Source organism: Pteropus medius, unplaced genomic scaffold (assembly GCF_902729225.1).
Source record: "Pteropus medius unplaced genomic scaffold, Ma_sr-lr_union100, whole genome shotgun sequence".
In the NCBI taxonomy this organism is placed as follows: Eukaryota; Metazoa; Chordata; class Mammalia; order Chiroptera; family Pteropodidae; genus Pteropus; species Pteropus medius.
In genome coordinates this window covers 1,864,459-1,885,637 of record NW_024343105.1, presented here as the reverse complement: position 1 = coordinate 1,885,637, position 21,179 = coordinate 1,864,459, and the positions used below count along the sequence as shown (strand labels likewise).

At 37.6% G+C, this 21,179-nt stretch overlaps 1 protein-coding gene and 1 pseudogene across 1 annotated transcript; one reads left to right on the top strand and one right to left on the bottom strand.

Annotated features, from left to right (window-relative positions):
• Positions 1–5,865: 5,865 nt before the first annotated feature.
• On the bottom strand, positions 5,866–7,488 carry LOC120606049 (heterogeneous nuclear ribonucleoprotein K-like; annotated as a pseudogene).
• A 3,160-nt stretch (positions 7,489–10,648) lies between these two features.
• On the top strand, positions 10,649–11,596 carry LOC120606048 (olfactory receptor 2T27-like). Its single transcript, XM_039867181.1, has one exon. The coding sequence runs from the start codon at positions 10,649–10,651 to the stop codon at positions 11,594–11,596; it is 948 nt and encodes a 315-aa protein (XP_039723115.1).
• Positions 11,597–21,179: the final 9,583 nt, after the last annotated feature.

The window sequence follows — 21,179 nt, the reverse complement described above, 5'->3', positions numbered from 1 at the left end:
GTAGCCCTCAAATGCAAGGATGCTAAAACGCGTGAACATCAGGGTCGAGATGTGGCATCAGATTCCAGTCAAGCTGGCAAAGTAGGTAACGCTGTGCTTGCCTCCTCTCACAACCACATCTAAATTACAGCTAAACTACAGAACAGCCATCACTGGGTGTGCCTGAAGTCTAGATAAAGAAAGTCTTACAACTAGGGGCACACAGAAGAGATCACCTCAAGACTGGGAGGAGGGGTAGAGAGGCAGAACAGGCTGGTCATACTGAAGTGTGGTGGTTGAGAATCAGAGGGATATCTTGGCTATGGAGTTCCCCCTGGAGGAATGAGGGCCACCAGCACCACATCAGTATCTCTAGCACCATATCAGTATCTCCAGTACCAGAAAGAGAAGTCCTCACAACTTCTGCCTGTGAAAACCAGCAAAGATTGTGGCTGAAATGAAGGGCTGAATCGCAACAGAACAAAGCTCCTCTTAAAAGCCCATGCACCTACTCACTTGCTGACAGACTAACTTGCTCTGAGATCCAGCTCTGGGGCAGCTGCTTAAAAGGTGCCAGGGACACACAGGGAGGAACTAAGTTGTCTGGACAAGAGCTGGAGGGGCAGCTTTCTCCCAGACAGAAGTACTGGCAGAGGCCATTATTCCCTTGTTGAGCCCTTCTGCGCCCAGCTTGCAGATCCAGCGGATGCCATAACTTAGTCTCCACTAATGAAGCTAACACTGGTGGCCTCACCCTGGTGATTCCCTGAGAATCACCCCTCCCAACATGCAGGCCCATCCAAGCTGCTTACAGTGAATTTTCCATACCAACGGCCTATCTTGGCTCATGTTGAAGATTTTCTTAATATCTCTCAAAGGTTCACAAAACCTAAATAAGTAGTATCTGGCCTTAGCATGCCCCATACCTCTGGCTAAGCAGCCCCCAACCTGGCACTAGTAGCAGCCAGCCTCAGTTTGTAGATTGGCCTCTAGAGGCACTTTAAAACTCAATGTGAGTGGCAGCCATCTGTAAATTGCTTGATGGCTCATGCCAGGTGGCCCCAGGCAGGGCACAGGCTGCAGCTAAACTCAGCCTGTGGCAGGGCTTTTCCTAGGAGGCCCCAGCTTGCACTTCCAGTGGGTGTCTTTGTTCTGAGTTGGAGCACCACTCAGGGGTACATTTGAGAATGAGACACCCAAAGAGCAGACAAGGCAGGGACAAGGGCTCCACTAAAGTAAATCCTGCTCTGTAGGGTCAGCCCCTGCACAACAGCTCCTCTACTGTAGTTTCACCGCCAGTCATCACAACAAATTAGCCTGAGGGTCAAGTCCTCCCATTGATGTGCAAACAGCAATCAAAGCTCAACTATAACAGGAGGGCACATACAACACAAACAAGAAACATACCTGGAGCACCCAGCTCAGGTGACCAGGGAAAATTGTGCCACTGGGCCCTACAGGACACCCACTACATAAAACCACACTACTAAGACCAGGACACATAGCAGCTCTACTTAATACACAGAAACAAACACAGAAAGGTAGCCATAATGGGGAGACAAAGACACATGTCCCAGATGAAAGAACAGAACAAAGCTCCAAAAAAAGAACTCAACAAAATGAAGGCAAGCAATCTATCAGATGCAAAGTTCAACACACTAGTTATAAGGATGTTCTATGAACTTAGGGGAAGAGTAGAGGACCTCTGTGAAAACTTTAACAAAGAGAGAGAAAACATAAAAATGGGATGGAAAACAATAAAAAAAAGTACCAGTTGGAAATGAAGAATACAAGAACTGAAATGAAGAGTACTTTAGGAGGAATTAACAGTAGATTATGAAACGGAGGATTGAATCAGCCATTTAGAAGATAAAGTAGCAGAAAACACCCAATTGGAACAGCAACAAGGAAAAAGTCCAAAAAAGAGAATAGTTTAAGGGGCTTATGGGACAACTTCAAGCACACTAATATTTGCATCATAAGAGTACCAGGGGGAGAGAGAGCAAGAAATTGAAAACCTATTTCAAGAAATAATCACTGAAAACTTCCCTAACCTGGTGAAGGAACTAGACATACAAGCCCCAAAAGCACAGAGTCTCAAATAAGATGAATCCAAATAGGCCCACGCCAAGACAAAGGTTAAAGACAAACAGCGAATCCTAAAAACAGCAAGAGAATAGCAGTTAGTTATCTATAAGGGAGATCTCATAAGACTGTCAGCTGATTTCTCAACAGAAACTTTGCAGGCCAGAAGGGATTGCCAGAAAATATTCAAAATGATGAAAAGCAAGGACCTACAACCAAAATTACTCTACCCAGCAAAGCTATCATTTAGAATTAAAGGACAGATAAAGAGCTTCTCAGACGTGAAAAAGCTAGTTTATCACCACCAAGCCAGTATTACAGGAAATGTTAGAGGGACATCTTTAAGAAGAAGAAGGAAATAGAAAAAAAAAAGATTAAAAAATGAATAATAAAATGGTAATAACTATATATCTATGAACAATTACTTTAACTGTAAGTAGATTAAAAGCACCAATCAAAAGAAAGTGTGGCTGAATGATAAGAAAACAAGACCCTTAGATATGCTGCCTACAAGAGACTCACTTCAGATCAAAAGACACATACAGACAGAGTAAATGGATGAAAAAAGGTGTTTCATGAAAATGGAAACAAACAAACAAAAAGCTGGAGTAGCAATACCTATACCAGCCAAAATAGACTTTAAAATGAAGGTTATAACAAGAGACAAAGAAGGACCCAATAATCCCACCTCTGGGTATTCATCTAAAGAAACCCAAAATACTACTTCGAAGGGACATGTGAATTCATATGTTAATTGCAGCATTATTTACACTAGCCAAGTTATAGAGGCAACCTGGGTATCCATCAGTGGATGACTGGCTAAAGAAGAGGTGGCACATACATACAATGGAATATTACTCAGGCTTTAAAAAGAATGAAATCTTTTTAGCTGCTTAAACATGGATGGACTTAGAGGATATTGTGCTGAGTGGAGTAAGTCAGAAAGAGAATATGTGAAATCTAGGGAACAGGATAAACGAACCACAGAAACAAGTTCATAGGTACAGAGAGCATTTTGATTGTTGTCATATTCAGGAGTGGAGAATAGCTGAAGGGGGAGGGGAATGAAGACATAGAAATTGGTAGTTACATAACAGTCATGGGGATATAGAGTATTGCAGTAGCATTGTAATAACTATGTACAGTGTCAGATGGGTACTGGATTTATCGGGATGATCACTTCATAAGTTAAATAAATGTCTAATCACCATGTTGTATACCTGAAACTAATGTAACATTGTATACCAACTATAATTAAAAAATACAAATATAAAAAAGATGTGGCACACCACATTAATAGACAGAAGGATAAACATCATATGATTATCTCAGTAGATGCAGAAAAAGTATTTGATAAAATTTAAAACTTTTTCATTATAAAAGCTCTCAACAAATTGGATGAAGAAGGGATATATTTCAACATAATGAAGGCTATATATGACAAATCCACAGCTAATGTTTATACTCAACAGTGAAGGCTGAAAATCTTTCCTCTTGGACCAGAAACAAGATAAGGGTGATCATTCTCACTACTCCTATTCAACGTAGCACTAAACAACCTAGTCAGATCAATCAGCCATGAAAATAAAATGTCATCCAAACCAGAGGAAGAAGTAAATTTGTCTCTGTTTGCAGATAAAATTATCTTGTGCATAAAAATCCTAAAGATTCCACCAAAAAATGTTGAAACTAATAAATGAATTCAGTAAAGTGACAGGATACAAAATCAATCTACGAATATTAGTTGCATTTCTGTACACTGACAATTAACATTCTGAAAGAGAAATTAAGAAAGCAATGCCATTTACAACTGCATCAAAACATTAAAACACATAAGAATGAATTTAAACAAGGAGTTGAAAGATCTGTACACTGAAACTATGAGACATTTATGAAAGGAGACAGGAATAAATGAAAAGGTACCCCATGTTTTTAAACTGGAAGAATCAATATTGTTAAAATGTTCATGCTACCCAAAGCAACCCACAGATTCAATACAATTCCTATCAAAATTTCAATGTTATTTTCACAGAAATAGAAAGAAAAAACTATAGTAAACTTTGAAATCACAAAAAACTATGAGTAGCTAAAGTAACCTTGAGCAAAAAGAACAAAGCTAGAAGCATCACACTTTTTGGTTTCAAGCTATATTAGAAAGCTATAATGATCAAAACAGCATGGTATTGGAATAAAAATAGGCACATAGTCCAATGGCACAGATTGAGAGCCCAGAAATAAACCCACTCATATATGGTCAACTAATCTTTGACAAGGGACTGTGAAATGGTGTGGTCACTTTGAAAAACTGTTTGTCACTCTCAAATATTAAACATAGAGTTACTCTTTGATCCAGCAATTTCTCTTTTATTTATGTATCCAAGATAAATAAAAATATATATCCATAGAAAAACTTGCCCATGGTTGTCATAGCAACATTCATAATAGACAAAAGGTGGTACATATATACAATGTAATATTACTCAGCTACAAGAAAAGATAAAATACTGCCATTTGCAACAACATGGATGAATCTTGAGATTATCATGCTATGCGAAGTATGTCAGACAAAAAAAGGTGATAACTCTATGATTTCACTCATATGTAGGATGTAAAACTGAAAGTAACAAATGAACAAGACAAGGATTCATACACAGATCACAATTTAGTGGGTACTAGAGGGAAGAGGGGGGAGGGGGAAGTAGGTAAGTGTAAAGGGGGTCAAATATGTGGTGATGGAAGGAAACTTTGGGTGGTGAACACCCAATGCAATATACATATGATGTATCATTGAATTGTACACTTGAAACATAATTTTATTAGCTAATGTCACCCTGATAAATTTAATAATAAAAAAATTAGATGATAAAATAACAGACAGGATAAAAAGTGAAAACCAAATACCCATATAATGAGAAATGTATAAACAAACTGTGGTATATCTATACAATGAAACATTTAACAATAACAAATAATGAAGTACTGATTCATGTTACAACATACATGAACCTTGAAAACATTATGTTAAGTGAAAGAAGCAAGTTACAAAAGGTCACATATTGTAGAATTTCATTTATATAAATTTTCCGGATTTGGCAAACATATAGAAACAGAAAGTGGATTAGTGATGGAGAAAAGGGAAGAGTTTGACTATTACTTGATATAGAGTTTCTTTTTGCACAAGCAAATTGTTCTAATGTTAGACCATGATGATGGTCGTACAATTCGGAATACACTAAAATCATTCCATCATACACGTTATTAGGTGAATTTTATGATATTTGAATTATATTTCTAAAATATACTTTTTAGGTTCACTAAATTTATTTTAAAAATTATAAAACGTTTCTTACAAAAGAGCATTACATTCTGCACACCGCTCTGAATAGACGCCAGGGGTGTATACGCTGTTGTTACTTTTGCTCCCTGTCCCTCTCCACCCCAAATGTAACATTGACCACAAAGCAGACTGTTCACAGTAATTACACAGGGAGACTTTCCTTTTTAACTACAACCAACGAACAAAAACTAAAGCTCACTCACCCTGCTGCTGTTTCAAAATTTCAATGTTATTTTTGCACAGACCCCACCCCCCTTTGTAAGGAACTACATCACATCTGGTGAAGATTTCACTACACCTCAAACGCAGAACCTTTGAAGAAGAGGAATGTCAGCTGTTTAAACAAAAGCAAAAAAAAAAAAAAAAAAAAAAAAACCGTACAGGACTCCTTCAATTTTTCCCTAGTCTTAGAGAAACTTTCCAGAATATTGCCTCACTCTATATAAAAGAAAAAGTAGCTTGTATTAGCATCCTTCAATACCTGCATTCTGCTTCGCACTGTTCTGCAGCAAGCACTGAGCACTCTGTATCTGGTTCTGTGTTCCTGTCACTGTAATGACCTGATCTTCATGAATTTTGATCCAAGCTCCCGACTAAGGACGAATTTGTTCAATCCGCTGACTACTTTTGCCCAAAACAGGTCCAGCTAAATCTTTGGGAATTGTGACTTGTGATAGCACGTTCACCAAGATGACCACACGAGCGGTGGCCGCCTGCATAGGGACAATCCTATCGGAGCCACCCTGTGATTCACAGCCATCTGTCATTCCGAGGGCTCTATGAGTCAACTGCAGAGCCCCGAGCTTCACCGCACTGTAGTCAACCATGCCATCATAACGGTCTCCGACGGCCCCTCTTCTGTCACAGGCCGTTGGGTGTCCTCCAGGTGGCGGTGGAGGAACGGGAAGCTTCCGAGAGCTGCCACCTCCGCGGCCACCTTGTACGTGGTGCTGAGGGAGGGGATGGTTGTCCTCGTGGGAGCTCGCACCATCATAACCTCTTCCAGCTAGAGGCATCCAACGCCGCCCAACCATGAGGCCTTCTGTCCAAACCTCCTTCTCCCCGCGTGGAAACCCCATGGGATGCCCACGGGCGGCCATCAAGCTTCACTGTGAAGCTACCGCAATCATAGGTTTCGCCGTAAAAATTGGAATAAGGCGGGCATGTCCTTTGATGGAAGACCCTGGTAAACGACCAAGGACGATCTGTTTGCCTTCGCAGCGCTCCCAGGCTTCCTCCGACGAGGCTGGCGTCGGAGAGGCGAGGCCAGCGTCCGGGGAGCAGCTGTGGCTGGGCGCCCTGCGCAAGTTCTTCCGTCACAGCTCCGCTTTCCGGTCCTTTCCCGTCGCTGCCCCAGCCTTCGCGCTCTCAAGCAGAATGCACAATTCAATCATCTCGTCGGTGTTTCCAGACCTTTTTAAAGCTTGTTCCTCTTCCATTCGCCATTGATTTCGGTGTTGGTGAAGGCTGCCTCTAGCTGTTCCATTTCCATTTTTGGGGGGTGGGGCGGGGGGGGGTTAAACAGACACACCAAACTGCAGGCCATAAACAAGTCGGATGTAGGCGAGATGTTGAAGTTGGCCCCACAAGAATCAGAGGACAATGGTGTCTGCAGCGCTTTCACCTCGAGCGCCCTTCTATGTTTTTAAAAGGTCATGATTAAAAGAATAAAATTACAAGCCATAGAATGTGAAAATATATTTGCAAAGCATACAGCTGAATATGCAGAAAATTCTGAATTGTCCATAATTAGAATATATATGTAAGACAAAAGATTTGATCTGACACTGCCTACAAGCAATGAAAATTACTTACTAGTAATTTGAACAATACAATTTAAATCCCATAGCACAGCACTGCAAGTTTGTTAAATGGCTAAAACACAAGTGACTGACAGCACCCAGTGTGGGCCAGGATAAGAATGTGAAATGGTACAGCCACTTTCAAAGGCAACTGTACAGTTTCTTATGGAGTAAAATACAGACTTTCCATAAAACACAGCAACCCTACTCCTAGGGTATACAGTGAATAAGTAACATGGTGATGAATTATAACACCAAGTAAAAAATCCACATACCTGAAGTCATATTGATAAAGATAAATAGTTTAATAAATAAATGGAGAAGAAGGGACAAAACTTTCTCACAGAATTCCAAGTAATAAATCTGTAGATAATCATTTTCTGAAAGTGAAGCTTAAGCCCTTACCCCAGTGACTGTGTACTGGATATAGAGATTTGCTTCTAAAAATGTAGTGTGTAAAGAAAACATTGTACCTTTAAAACAAAGAAAATTCTGGATAACAATACTTTAAGTGGAGAAGGTTAACACCACAACCAATGACTCGTGCTGATATCATACGTCTCTTGATATATCGTAATGTCGTCTCTGTGGCAGCCACCCTTGAACACACAACTCCAAGCTGGTGAGATAGGAAAAGAAATAGATTTTACTGCTTACTCTTTGTAAGTGTGTGTTTTTAGAAAGCTTTCCCATTGATAACATACCTATATATTATTTGTGGAAGACCATTAGAAAAGAAATTATTTGAAATCCAAGATGGCTAGGTTTCACTATGGTAAATAGCTCTGTTTGTCTTGAAGGACAATGCTTTTTGAATCAGCAAGAGAGAAATATTCTTTCCTTATGCAGCCACTACTGGAAAAAATAAATTTATAATTTCTTATGTAAATTCAGTAAAGGTTCACAAGAACATGATTTCTTGTTGATGAATCTGAAAATGAATTCCAAGTAAATGAGACCCTTAGGGAGGCCAAAATATGGGACATATTTAAGCAACCCAGGAGAATAAAGTCCTGGATAAACAGGGTAATTTTTTCCTTATGGAGTTTTGTTTTGAGCAAAAGTGAGTGCAGTGGATGTAATCAAGTCAATTAACGCATGCCTAGGGATTCATGTCCTCCATGGTGTTCTGTTTGCCTTAAGGATCCTCTGGAGCACTTGCTGTTGTCCTTCATACTTGTAATTGTCTATATGATCTCAGAAATACTGTCTGAGGTAGAAACCCAAACGCTATCTCCAGTACCAGCTCTCCCTCAGGAAGGAACCAGGAAGAGCAATTCTTGGAGAACTGTGATGTTTTGAGGAAAATCTGGTGCATGGGGGTACACGGGTACAGGTAGAATGAGAACAAAACAAACCTGGCTTCCAATACTCATATTGGTGGTTCTGCACCTCTTCAGTGTAGTGTGTCTTCTTATTAGAACCTTTGTAGCAACTTGAGATGCCAGGAAGAATATTTAGTTCAATCAGCAGGGTGCAACTTTAGAACATATGTTCTTAAATTGGACATTTAAGATTCCTCAAGTTGGGACAAACCTTAAGAACATTTTCACTAAATCAAACCACCTCCTGAATCTGGTTCTTTCTTTACCTTCCACCTCCTGTTTCTAAGAGCCTTCCATACCCTCTGCCTGGAAATCTAGCCGTCACTGGCAGGAAGGCATAATTACTGGGTTCCAGAAGTCAGTGAACCTGATAAACTCAAATCAGTGAAGCAGCATTAACAGTAAATTCAAAGTGTATCTTTGTGTTTTCAGTAGGAATTTACACATCACTGCTGTTGCCACCAGGAGGCACCACGTAGCAGTGTTGGTGGGGAGAGTGGGGAATATTGTTATGTTACATTTTAAAATTTGGTGCCTCAGCTGCGTTTTCCTACACTATACAGTTCTAGTGGATTTCTGTTTTCTTTCTTTTTATTATTGAATTTGTTGTGGTGACTCTGGTTCATAAAATTATATGGATTTCAAGTGTACAATTCAATAATATGTTATACGTATATTGCATTGTGTGTTCACCACCTAAAGTCAAATCTCCTTCCATCATCATATATTTGACCCCCTTTACCATTATCTACTCCCCTCCCCGCTTTCCCTCTGGTAACCACTAAAATGTTGTCTGTGTCTATAAGTCTCTGTTGCTTTCGGTTTTATGTCATGTCCCACGTGAGTGAAATTATATAGTTCTCAGGTTTTGCTGTCTTATTTCTGACTTATTTTGCTTAGCATGATAATCTTAAGATCCATCCATGTTTTCAGATTTATGTTTTCTTAATGCCTATATACCATCTGAGCAATTAGTAACATGCTCATAAAAAATTACGTTTCATGCTTAGTTCCTTCTAGCCTCTCCCAAGCTGCTTAGAGTAGAAAATTCTCCATTTCTACTTCAAACTTGTAGGGAGGCCTCCCTCTTGAACACAATCTAATTTCTCGCATACAGCTTATGGAATCTGATTTAGTTATTATTTCTGAATTTATCCTAATGTGGTTTGTATTGAGTTTCCATGAATAAATCTAAAGAAAAACACAATCCTGACTATCTAAGTTCATTTCCTGGTTGATGTGTACTGTTTTAGAAAATGACATCCCAGATTCCATTCAAGTACAGGGATAACATATTTGTTTCACTGCATGCTACTTCACACCCATCTGTAGTTTATTCCATGGATTTAGTAAACAGATCCATACACAAAAAAAACTGCTAAGAGTTTATGAGTTTACCTATTGCATGTCTAACCGTGACTATATTAAATGGCTATGTATAACCTCAAGTTCACCATAGTGAAATTAGTTTGTAATCATAATAAATCCATAGATGTTTATTATTGAGGCCTAATAAAACACATTAAATAGAAGATGAAGAATTAAATTATGAAATTTCTGAAAACCCAGAATCAAGACCATGAAACTGAGGATAGTGGTGGTAGGAGTTTTGAGAAACATAATAGAGCATATTAATCATCTCCAATTACTTCTTTATGTTTATCCTTTTATGGTTCCCTGTAGGTGGAGGTTCCTTTTCCACCAAATAGATGCTGGGCTTCTTTTTGTGTGTGACTTGCTTTTGTCAGTGGAATGTGATTGAAAGTGATAGCATGAGTTCTGCACTCAGGCTTTAGGGAACATCGTGACTCTGCTTGACCCTTTTCGGCATCTGCCATCTTCCTTGAGAGGGGATAGCCCTACAGTGAGACGTGTCTGGTGGAGGACATCTGTACCTGACCTGCTTCTCAAAGCCAAATGCCCCAACCGACCCGCAGATATAGGAGCAAGAGAATATGTATATATTTTTTTGTCATAAGCTGCTAAAATTTGTGGAGTTATTTTTTACTTCACATTATTACAGCAATAACTGCCAGCACATTTTTTGAAAGGCCTTACAATATTTCATTTGACTTTTGTTTTTCTTGCTTCATTTTGGTAGAACCAGAGCAATCATAGCCATGAAGGAAGCAAACGAGACACTGGCAACAGATTTCATTCTCTTGGGACTCTTCCCTAACATGAGGTTCGTCAGCATCCTTATCTATGCTATCATTTTGATTTACCTCACTGCAGTCACAGGGAACTTTACCCTGCTGCTCCTGATCGCCATGGACTTGAGGCTCCACACCCCAATGTACTTTCTGCTCAGCCAGCTTTCCCTCGTGGACTTGGCCCTCATCAGCAGTACTGTTCCAAAAATGATGATTAACTTTTTCTCCGGGAGAAAGGCCATCACGCGTCTGGCCTGTGGAACTCAGATATTTTTCTTCTTTACTCTTGGGGGTGCTGAATGCATCCTCTTGACTCTCATGGCTTATGACAGATATGTAGCTGTCTGTAACCCCTTGAGCTATGTGGTCATCATGAACCATAAGGTCTGCCTGCAAATGGCTGTAGTGTCTTGGATTGGGGGCATTTTGGCTTCCACAGCCCACACAATTTATACCATGAATCTGCCTATCTGTGGCTCCAGAGAAATCCACCATTTCTTCTGTGAGATGCCAGCAATTATGAAGATCTCATGCAAAGACACTTCCACCTATGAGCTGGTGGTCTTTGTGATGGGCATTTCATTTATCATCATCCCTTTTGGACTTATCACGGCTTCCTACATCTTCATCTTCCTTACTGTCCTTCGTATGAAATCTCCCCAAGGCAGGAAAAAAGCCTTGGCCACCTGCTCCTCCCATCTTATGGTGGTAAGTTTTTATCTAGGGCCATGTGTTTATTTGTACATGACACCTGGTTCCTCCCACAGCCCTGAGCAGGAGCAGGCTGTGTCTGTGTTTTGCACTGTCCTCACACCCATGCTAAATCCACTCATCTACAGCCTGAGAAACAAGGATGTAGTGGGGGCTCTGCAGAAAGTCCTGGGAAAACATTCAGTCTCTAAACAGAACACATAGATACCAAGGTGGAAAACAGTATCTAGAGGGTCGAGAGCACAGACCCTGGGGACATCTGTAAGCAAATATTCTAGCATGAGGAACTTTTGCTGCAGCCCAATGGCCGAACTACATGGTTGGATTTAGTTGACAATATCACTTTAATATTGTTTGTTAACAAACTTTTGAAATCAGTTTCTAACTATTTGTTTCCAAAATGGATCAGTTCAACTGCTGTTCTAGAAACCAGTTCATAAGCATAACTTTATTTTATAACTGGAACATTTAGACATTTCTCCGTGTCTTTAGGCTAAGCTCTGTTTGGGGATTCAGGTCTTGTTAATTTCCATCGGCAGATGTAACTTAGAAAAGACAAACATGACTAATATGTAAAAAAGAATGGTCTTATCAGGGACAATTATAAAATAACTTTTTTTCCCTCCTGAATGCCCTGATAAACTCAACATGTTGGCTATATTCTCTTTGTCTATCTTAGGTAGAAACTGTCCTTGTCATTCTCAGATAAGCAAGACTCCTAAGCTCAGGTACAGTGTAAGAAAGCTGATGTACCAAGCTTTGGGTGAAAGTAATGTCTGCTATGGGTAAGTGACAGGCAATTGTCTTTCCTCTTGACTTTACAAGCTCCCTAAATCCTCATTAGCTCCAGCTTTAAGCCCCTCATTCAGTGAGTACAGTTGTAACTCAAGATAAAGAATGAAGATAATGGTCTCAAAAAGCTTTACCTACATGCTGCCTGTCGAGAGACATGGAAAATATACAGCAGACTCCTTCGAGTCAGTGAATGTTCCGGGCTTTCTTTCTTAATAGGATACTTTCGAGCTCTTGGGAAATACTGGCACAAATCCAAAGATAAAAGTGATCGGAGTTTGTTGGTGTTGGCAGTCTATGTAAAGTAAATGAACATTCACCAAAAAATGGAACAGAGTGGACCCATGAATATGATTGAAATAACAAACAGAGATGACCAGAAGTTTAGTTTGTTGTATGGCCATTAGAGAAGTGCTTTGTTGGACTCCTTAAGAGGCAATGTACAAGTGCATATGGAAGCACACACAAACATGATTGCTGCCTAACACCAGAATGGATGTTAGAATTGTGAGTCCCAATAATTAGGCTCACGTCAAGATTCTCTTGATGTAGAATTTTTTTTTTCAGTTTTCTGTGATGAAGAAAATGGTTCTGATGTGAGCCTACATGAAAAACAATGAAACTTTATAACTGAAATTTATTGCAGAATCCATTGTAAACGGTAACCAGTTCTTCCTAATGGTAAATATAAATTAAATTGTAGTGTATATTGTTTCAACATCCTTCAACTCATCAAAACCAAAAAGCACTCTAAAACCTGTTAGTGAATATAATGTGTAAAAAAGGATATCTCTGTGCTTTGTTAATATAAATGTGTAGTATTATGGCTTTTTGGAATGCAATTTATTAAATTCAAATATTGTTTTCCATTTTTAAGAATTCTCCTTTTGGAAATTTTCTAAAATAAATGAAATAAAAATATTAATACTTAACATAGGTACACACATACTTTTTGCTGAATTGTTTACTCAAAGACTGCAATAACCAGTGTAATAATGACCGAACAAATTGTGGTCCATTTATCTTATGGAAAATTGTACAACTTTTATAAACGAGAAATGAAAAGTATATAAAATAACTAGAAGGATTGCCAGAAGAAATTTTTGAGGAAGAATAGAAGGTTTGGTGGGGAGAAGAATGTATACAATAAAAGCTTATATTTTGGTACTCTGAAAAATATAGAACATTGGCTAAAAAAATTAAATATGATAAATAAATGGAAAGATATGCTATGCTAATGGATGAAAAAATTAACATTGCTAAAATGTTCACATTACCCAAAGCAATCTACAGATTTGATGCAATGTCTATCAAAATGCCAATGACATTTTTAACAGAACTACCACAAATAACCCTAAAATTTATATGGAAGTACAAAAGAACCCAAAGAGCCACAGCAATCTTGAGAAAGAAGAACAAAGATGGCAGTATCAAGCTACCTGATATCAAACTATACTACAAAACTATAGTAATCAAAGAAGCATGGCACTGGCACAAAACAGACACATGTATCAATGGAACAGAACAGAGAGCCCAGAAATTAATTTATGCCAATATGGCCATTTAATTTATGACAAAGGAGGCAAGAATATACAATGTGGTAAAGACAGTCTTATCAATAAATGCTGTTGTGAAAACCGGATAGACACATGTAAAAAATGAAACTAGACCACCTTCTTACACCATACATAAGAATATAGTTAAAATGTATTAAAGACTTAAATGTAAGCCCTGGAACCATTAAACTCTTGGAAGAAAATATAGGCAGAAAATTCTCTGACATTTCTCTTAGTAATATATTTTTAAATATATTTCACTGGCCAAGGGAAACAAAAGAAAAAATAAACAAATGAGATTATATCAAACTAAAAAGGTTTTGCCCAGCAAAGGAAACCAACAACAAAATGGAAAGACAACCTCCTGAATGGGAGAAGACACTGTGAGTGATACATCTATATAAGGTTAATATCCAAAATATATAAATAACTCATACAACTCAATATAAAAAACAAACAATCTGATCAAAAAATAAGCAAAGAACATGAATAGACATTTCTTTAGATATACAGATGTTCAATAGACACATGAAAAGATGCTCAATATCACTAATCACCATGGAAATGTAAGTCAAAATCACAATGAGATATCACCTCTCACCTGTCAGAATGATTATGATCAAAAAGACAACAAACAACAAGTGCTGGTGAGGATGTGGAGAAAAGGGAACCCTCATACATTGTTTGTGGGACTGCAAATTGGTACAGCCACTATGGAAAATAGTATGGAGGTTCCTCGAAAATTAAAAATAGAACTACCTTATGACTCAAAAATTCCACTTCTGGGTATTTACATAAAGAAATCCAAAATACTGACTTGAAAAACATATGTACCTTTATGTTCTCTGTGGCATTATTCACAATAGCCAAGATACGGAAGCAATATAAATGCCCATTAATAGATGACTAAATAAAGAGGACTGATGTCAAGATCATGTGGTATGAGTGATCCTCCTGACCTCTCCCCTTGAAATTACAAGCTGAACAGCTACAACACAATGGAGAACACCCAGCCTAGCACACAAACATGTCTGAGAGATCTGTGCATCAGAACATTTGAAGGTGGGCGAATAAAGTGAGGAGGAAAGGCAGAGGAGTAAAGACCAGTTCTAGAGATGCAGCCTGGAGCTCCCTGTAAGACACAGGGAGAGGGTGGGGAGTAGGCAGTGGTTTGCACTCTTTGTAACCTTGAGCATTCCTGCCTAGTGACCAGTGTATTCCATATGGCAGAGCCCAGAGATCAAGGCAGAGAACAGAGCAGAGATGAAATATAGAGGCAAAAGTTATGTGTTAACAACAACCATTGTGAGGCAGAACGCTGGGTTACTGAGCCTGGCTTCCTCCCCCCACCATCTAGGAGTATGCCCCGCTACCTCTGTACCCTCTCAGAGTTAGCAGTGGGCCCCAGCAGCACAGCATCTGGCTATTGGGGCAGGACAGGGATGTCAGGAGCCCTTAGGAGGCTTGGATTCCCATTGACCACCACATTCTCCCATGGATAAGCTAGTCACACAGGTGACACACACCTTTCCAGAGAGTAAAAGGCATTTCTTTTTCTTTTTCTTTTTTTTTCTTTTTTTGCCACAAGCAGAGATATGAGAGGCCTGGACAGTGCAGGAGGCTTGTGTGTCACCTGCTAGAAAACCAAAAACCCTCTTCTTATCAACCTTTTAAAGAGGAATCACTCTTAATAATAATAAGTTTTTTAAAAAAGCAGTTTATTCCCATAAATGCTTACGTGAAGAAATAATTCATCAAATACCATGAACAAACCTTGTTATTTTCTGGAGATTTTTCATTTTCTTCCAGAAAATAAGCTTAAAGACATAGAAATGTGTGATTTAAATGACAGAGAATTCAAGATTGCAATTCTGAAAAAACTTAACAAGATGCAAAAATACTCAGGCAGTTTAATGACCTCAAAAATAAAATCAATGAACAAAAGAAATACCTTATCAAAAATACTGAAACTTTATAACCAAGTAGAACTTCTGGAGCTGAAGAACTCAACAAAAGTGATGAAGAATGAAATAGTAAGCTTAGGAAATAGAGCTGGACGGATGGAGGAAAGTATTAGTGATATCAAAGACAGAAATCTAGAAATGATGTAGATGAAAGGAGAGAGACTTGGGAGTGAAAAAAAGAAAAGCTTTATAAGAACTATCTGATTTCAGCAGAAAGAGCAATATAAAATAATGGGTATACTAGAAGGAGAAGAAAGGGAGAAGGGAACAGAGAGTCTATTTTTTTTGAGAACTGAATCCATGAATCCAAGAAGCAAAGGGAACACCTAATTATCTATATCCAAAATAGCCTTCTCCAAGACACATTGTATTAAAACTGTCAAAAATTAATGACAAAGAAAGAATTCTCAAGGCAGCCGGGGAAAAGAAGATGATAACCTACAAAAACAAAAACAAAAACAAACAATAACAAAAACAAACAAAAACAACAACAACAACAAAACCCGAAAAACAAACAAAAAAATCAGATTATTACCAGACATTTCAGGACAAACTTTACAAGCTAGGAGAAAGTAAGATCAAATATTTAAACTATTAAAAAAGAGAAATTACCAGCCAAGAATAATATATCCAGCAAAGTTCTCCTTCATATACGAAAGAGAAATAAAGATCTTTTCAGACATACAGGAGCTGGGAGAATTTTCCACCATAAGGTCTGCATTATAAGAAATACTGAAGGTTTCTACTTGAAATAAAAAGACAACCCCCTCTCAAAAAAAAACTATGAGTACCATGACTAACAGACAGAAACAGGAAAGTGTAACCCTTATTAATAACAAGGTATTATATACTTAATATTACGTAATGGTTAAAGGTCAAAAAAAACTTTTTAGCCATTATGTAAACTTAAATATTACATAATGGTTAAAGGTCAAAAAAAAATTTTAAAGAGAAGATGACAACAACTATTGCAACCTAAAAATGACCTCATAGTATAAATAGGGACAATTTGTGACAATAAAAACAAAAGAAGGAATAAAAGTAAAGGTCTGAATCTACAAAGGAAAATGGAGACAAGAAATAAGCAAAAAAAAATATACTACTGTATATATAAAACTTTCTTTTACATGAACTTAATGGTAAGCACATACAAAAAATCCAGAACTGAGACTCAAAATATAAAACAGGAGAGAACAGAGGAAAAATTATAGAAAACCACCAAATTAAAATAAGAGACCGGAACACAAGGACAAAGAAAAAATAGAGACACCGAGCTACCAGAAAACAAAAGACAAAATGGCTATAGGAAAACCTTATATTTGAACAATCACCCTAAATGTTAATGGACTGAACTCACCAATTAAGAGGCAGAGAGTAGTGAAAAGAATTAAAAAACAAAAACAACAACATCATATGCTTCCTTCAGAAGACACATCTCAATTCCAAAGACAAACACAGACTCAAAGTAAAAGGGAGGAAAATGATACTCCAAGCAAATGGCATCCAAGAAAAGTGTGTATAGCTGTACTTATATCTGATGAAACAGACTTCAAGATAAAAAAAAAAAAATGAGAAACAAAGATGGAAACTTCATAATGACAAAGAGGACCATACATCAAGAAGACATAACACTTATCAATATATATGCTGCCAATCAGGGAGCACCAAAATATATAAAACAGCTACTAAAAGAACAAGAGGGAGAAACTGACAAACACAATTATAGCAGTAAATCTAAATACCCCACTGTTGGATATGGATAGATCATCCAAGCAGAAATTAAATAAAGAAATATCAACCTTAAAATACACAGTGGACCAATAGGACATAATTGACATGTATAGAGCCCTTCACCACAAAACACCAAATTACACATTCTTCTCTAGTGCACATGGAACATTCTCAAGGATAGACCATATGTAGGAACACAAAATTAACCTCACAAATTTAAGAAGATTAAAATCATACCAAGCATATTCTCTGACCATAATGATTTGAAACTGGAGATCAACTGCAAAAAGAAAGTGAGAATAGCCACAAATATGTGGAGATTAAACAACATTCTACTATAGAATGACTGGGTCAAAGAAGAAATGAAAGAAGAGATCAAGAAACAAATGAGAATAAAATACAACATATCAAAACTTTTGGGATCCAGCAAAGCAGATATAAGAGGAAAGTTCATATCATTACAAGTCTTTCTAAAACAAAACAAAAGAAAACAAAAATCCCAAATAAACAGCCTAACATTATATCTTAAAGAACTAGAAAAAGGACAAATAAAGCCCCAAGTCAGCAGAAGGAAAGAAATAATAAAAATTAGAGCAGAATTAAATAAAATTGAGGACAAAAGGACAATAGAAAAAATTAATGCAACAAAGAGCTGTTTTTTGTGTTTTTTTGAGAAGGTTTATAAAATTGACAAACCTCTGCTAGACTCACTAAGAAAAAAAAGAACAAAGGTAGGACAGATACCAGCAAAGTACAAAGAATCAAACAAAAATACTGTGAAAGATTATACACTACCAAATTCAATAGCCAGAAGAAATGGACAAGTTCTAAGAAACACACGACCTTTTTAGACTGACTCATGAAGAACTGGAAAATCTAAATAGACTGACCAACAGTAAGGAAATTGAAACAATCATCATAAACCTCCCCCAAATAAAAGACCAGGAACAGATAGCTTCACCAGTGAATTCTATCAAATAGTCAAAGATGATTTCATACCTGTTCTTTTCAAACTTTTCCAAAATACTGAAGGAGAGGCAATACTTCTTAACGCATTTTATTAGGCCAACATCACCCTGATACCAAAACCTGGTAAAGATAACTCAAAAAAAGAAAACTGTAGACTAATATCTCTCATGAACACAGATACAAAAATCCTAAATAAAAATACCAGCAAATCAAATACAAACAACACATTAAAAAGATTATACACCATGATCAAGTGGGCTTCATCCCGGGAACACAGGAATGGTTTAACATGTGCAAATTGAACAATTTGATACACCACATAAACAAAATTAAGAATAAAAATTATATGATCATGTTAATAAATGAAAAAAAAGCATTTGATATGATATAGCATCCATTTATGATTACAACATTTAACAAAATGAGTATAGAAGGAAAACACAGCAACATAACAAAGGCCATATGTGACAAAACTCCAGCTAACATCATATTTAATGGTGAAAAACTAAAATATTTCCCTCTAAGATCAGGAACAGACAAGGCTGTCTGCTATCACCATTATTATTTATATAGTATTGTAAGTCCTAGCTAGAACAATCAGGCAAGAGAAAGAAATAAAAGGCATCCAAATTGGGAATAAAGAAATTAAACTGTCAATTTTTGCAGATGGCATGATTTTCTGCACAAAAAAAACCCCAAAAGACTCAACTTAAAAACTGTTAGAAACAATCAACAAATACATAAAGCTTCAGAATACAATATCAACATACAAAAATCCGTAGCATTTCTATACATTAATAATAAATTTTCAGAAAAAGTAATTTCTTTTGCAATTGCAACAAAAAAGTAAAATACCTAGAAATAAACTTAATGAAGAATGTGAAGAATCTATACAGTAAAAACTAAGACATTATTAAAAGAAATTGAAAAAGACAAAGAAATAGAAAATATTTTATGTTAAAGGATTCGAAGAATTAATATAGTTAAAATGACCTTATTACCTAAAGCATTATATAGATTTAATGCAATCCTCATCAAAATCCCATAAGCATTTTTTAATGAAATAGAACAACAACAACAAAAAATCATCAGATTTGTATGAAAGCACAAAAGACCCTGAATAACCAATGCAATCCTGAGAAAAGAAACATTAAGTTTGGAGATATCACTCTGCCTGACTTCAAATTATACTACAAAGCGACAGTAATCAAAACAGCATGCTACTGGCAAAACACAAAACAAAACAAAACAAACAAAAACAAAAACAAACAAAAAAACCCAGACACATAGACTATTGGAAAAGAATTGAGAATCCAGAAACAAACCCACATGCAGATGGGAAAATAATTTTTTACAAAGGAACCAAAAAAACATACAATGGAGAAAAGAAAGCTTCTTCAATAAATAGTACTGAAAAATTGGAAAGCCATATGCAAAAGAGTGACATTAGACTGTTATCTGTCACCATAAACCAAAATTAATTCAAAATGTATGAAAGACCTAAATATAAGACCCAAATAAATAAATTGCATAGAAGAAAACACAGGTACTAAACTCATGGATATTGGATTTAGAGAGGATTTTAGGAATTTGACTTCAAAGAAAGGGAAATAAAAGCACAAATAAATGAATGGGAGTGGGAGAAAATAATGGCGTAGATGATAGCGGCTCTGTTCATCCCTCTGGCAACCAAATCAAAGGAGCAAAGAGCAAGGAAAAATCGCCTGGGAACTATACAACTATGGAGAAATCCAAGAAAGCACTCTGCAACGGCAGAAGGTTGCATGGGGCAAGGATGCGGGGATGCAGTCCTGAGAGGCTGAGGGAGACAGAGGTGGTGGCAACAGCAGATACCTCTTTAAAGGGGTCACGTCCCTGGGCAGATTTTTGCATTGATGGACCTGCTCGCTCTGAACACCAATGCCTGTTCAGCTGCGCACAGGGGTCACCAGGAGCTTACAAGGAGACATTGTCAGAGTGAGGGCCTAAGTGAGACTCACTATGTACAGAAGTGCTGGAAGTATCCATTGTTCCCTGTTGAGCCCTCCTCTCTCCCAGCGTGCAGACAGACACAGCACCACCATAGTCCTGATGTCATCAAACTGGATAACAGAGGTCGCTCTGCCCAGAGGATTCCCTGATACCCTGCCTACCTCAACTCAGGCCTCACCCAAGCCACATCCATGTGTATTCTCAGTGAGTCAGGTGCTCCTTGCTGAGACTCACACTGCTGGAGGCAGTTGGCTTCGGTTTTTGGTGTGGCCTTTTGAGGCAACTATAAGCACATTTGGCCTGCAGCTTAAACCCATCTCAGGACTGTGCCACTGGACACCTACTTCACAAATCCACACTAATAAGACCGGGAGACTTAGGAGCTTTGCTTAGTACGTAGAAACAGACATGGAAAGGCCATGTCTTCCCAAAATGGGAAGACAAAGCGGCAGAAACTATATGAGAGAACAGAACAGAGGTCCAGATAAAATGAAGTCAAGTAATCTAACAAATGCAGAGTTCAAAGCACTAGTTATAAAGATGCTCAACGAACTTTTGGGAAGTGTAGAGAACTCCAACAAAAAGATAAAAATGGAAATGAAATTATAAAAGAGAACCAGTCTGAAATGGAGAACACATTATCTGAGATGAGAAGTATATTAAATGGAATAAACAAATGAATAAACAAAATGAATAAAGATGAGGATCAAATCCCTTTCTAGAAGACAGGAAAGCCAATCAGGACATTCAATCAGAATTGTAAGAAAAAAGATGTCAAGACTA

What these genes read in the sequence shown, in the direction of transcription:
- LOC120606048 (XM_039867181.1), top strand. Translation starts at nt 10,649, where the DNA reads ATGAAGGAAGCAAACGAGACACTGGCAACAGATTTCATTCTCTTGGGA.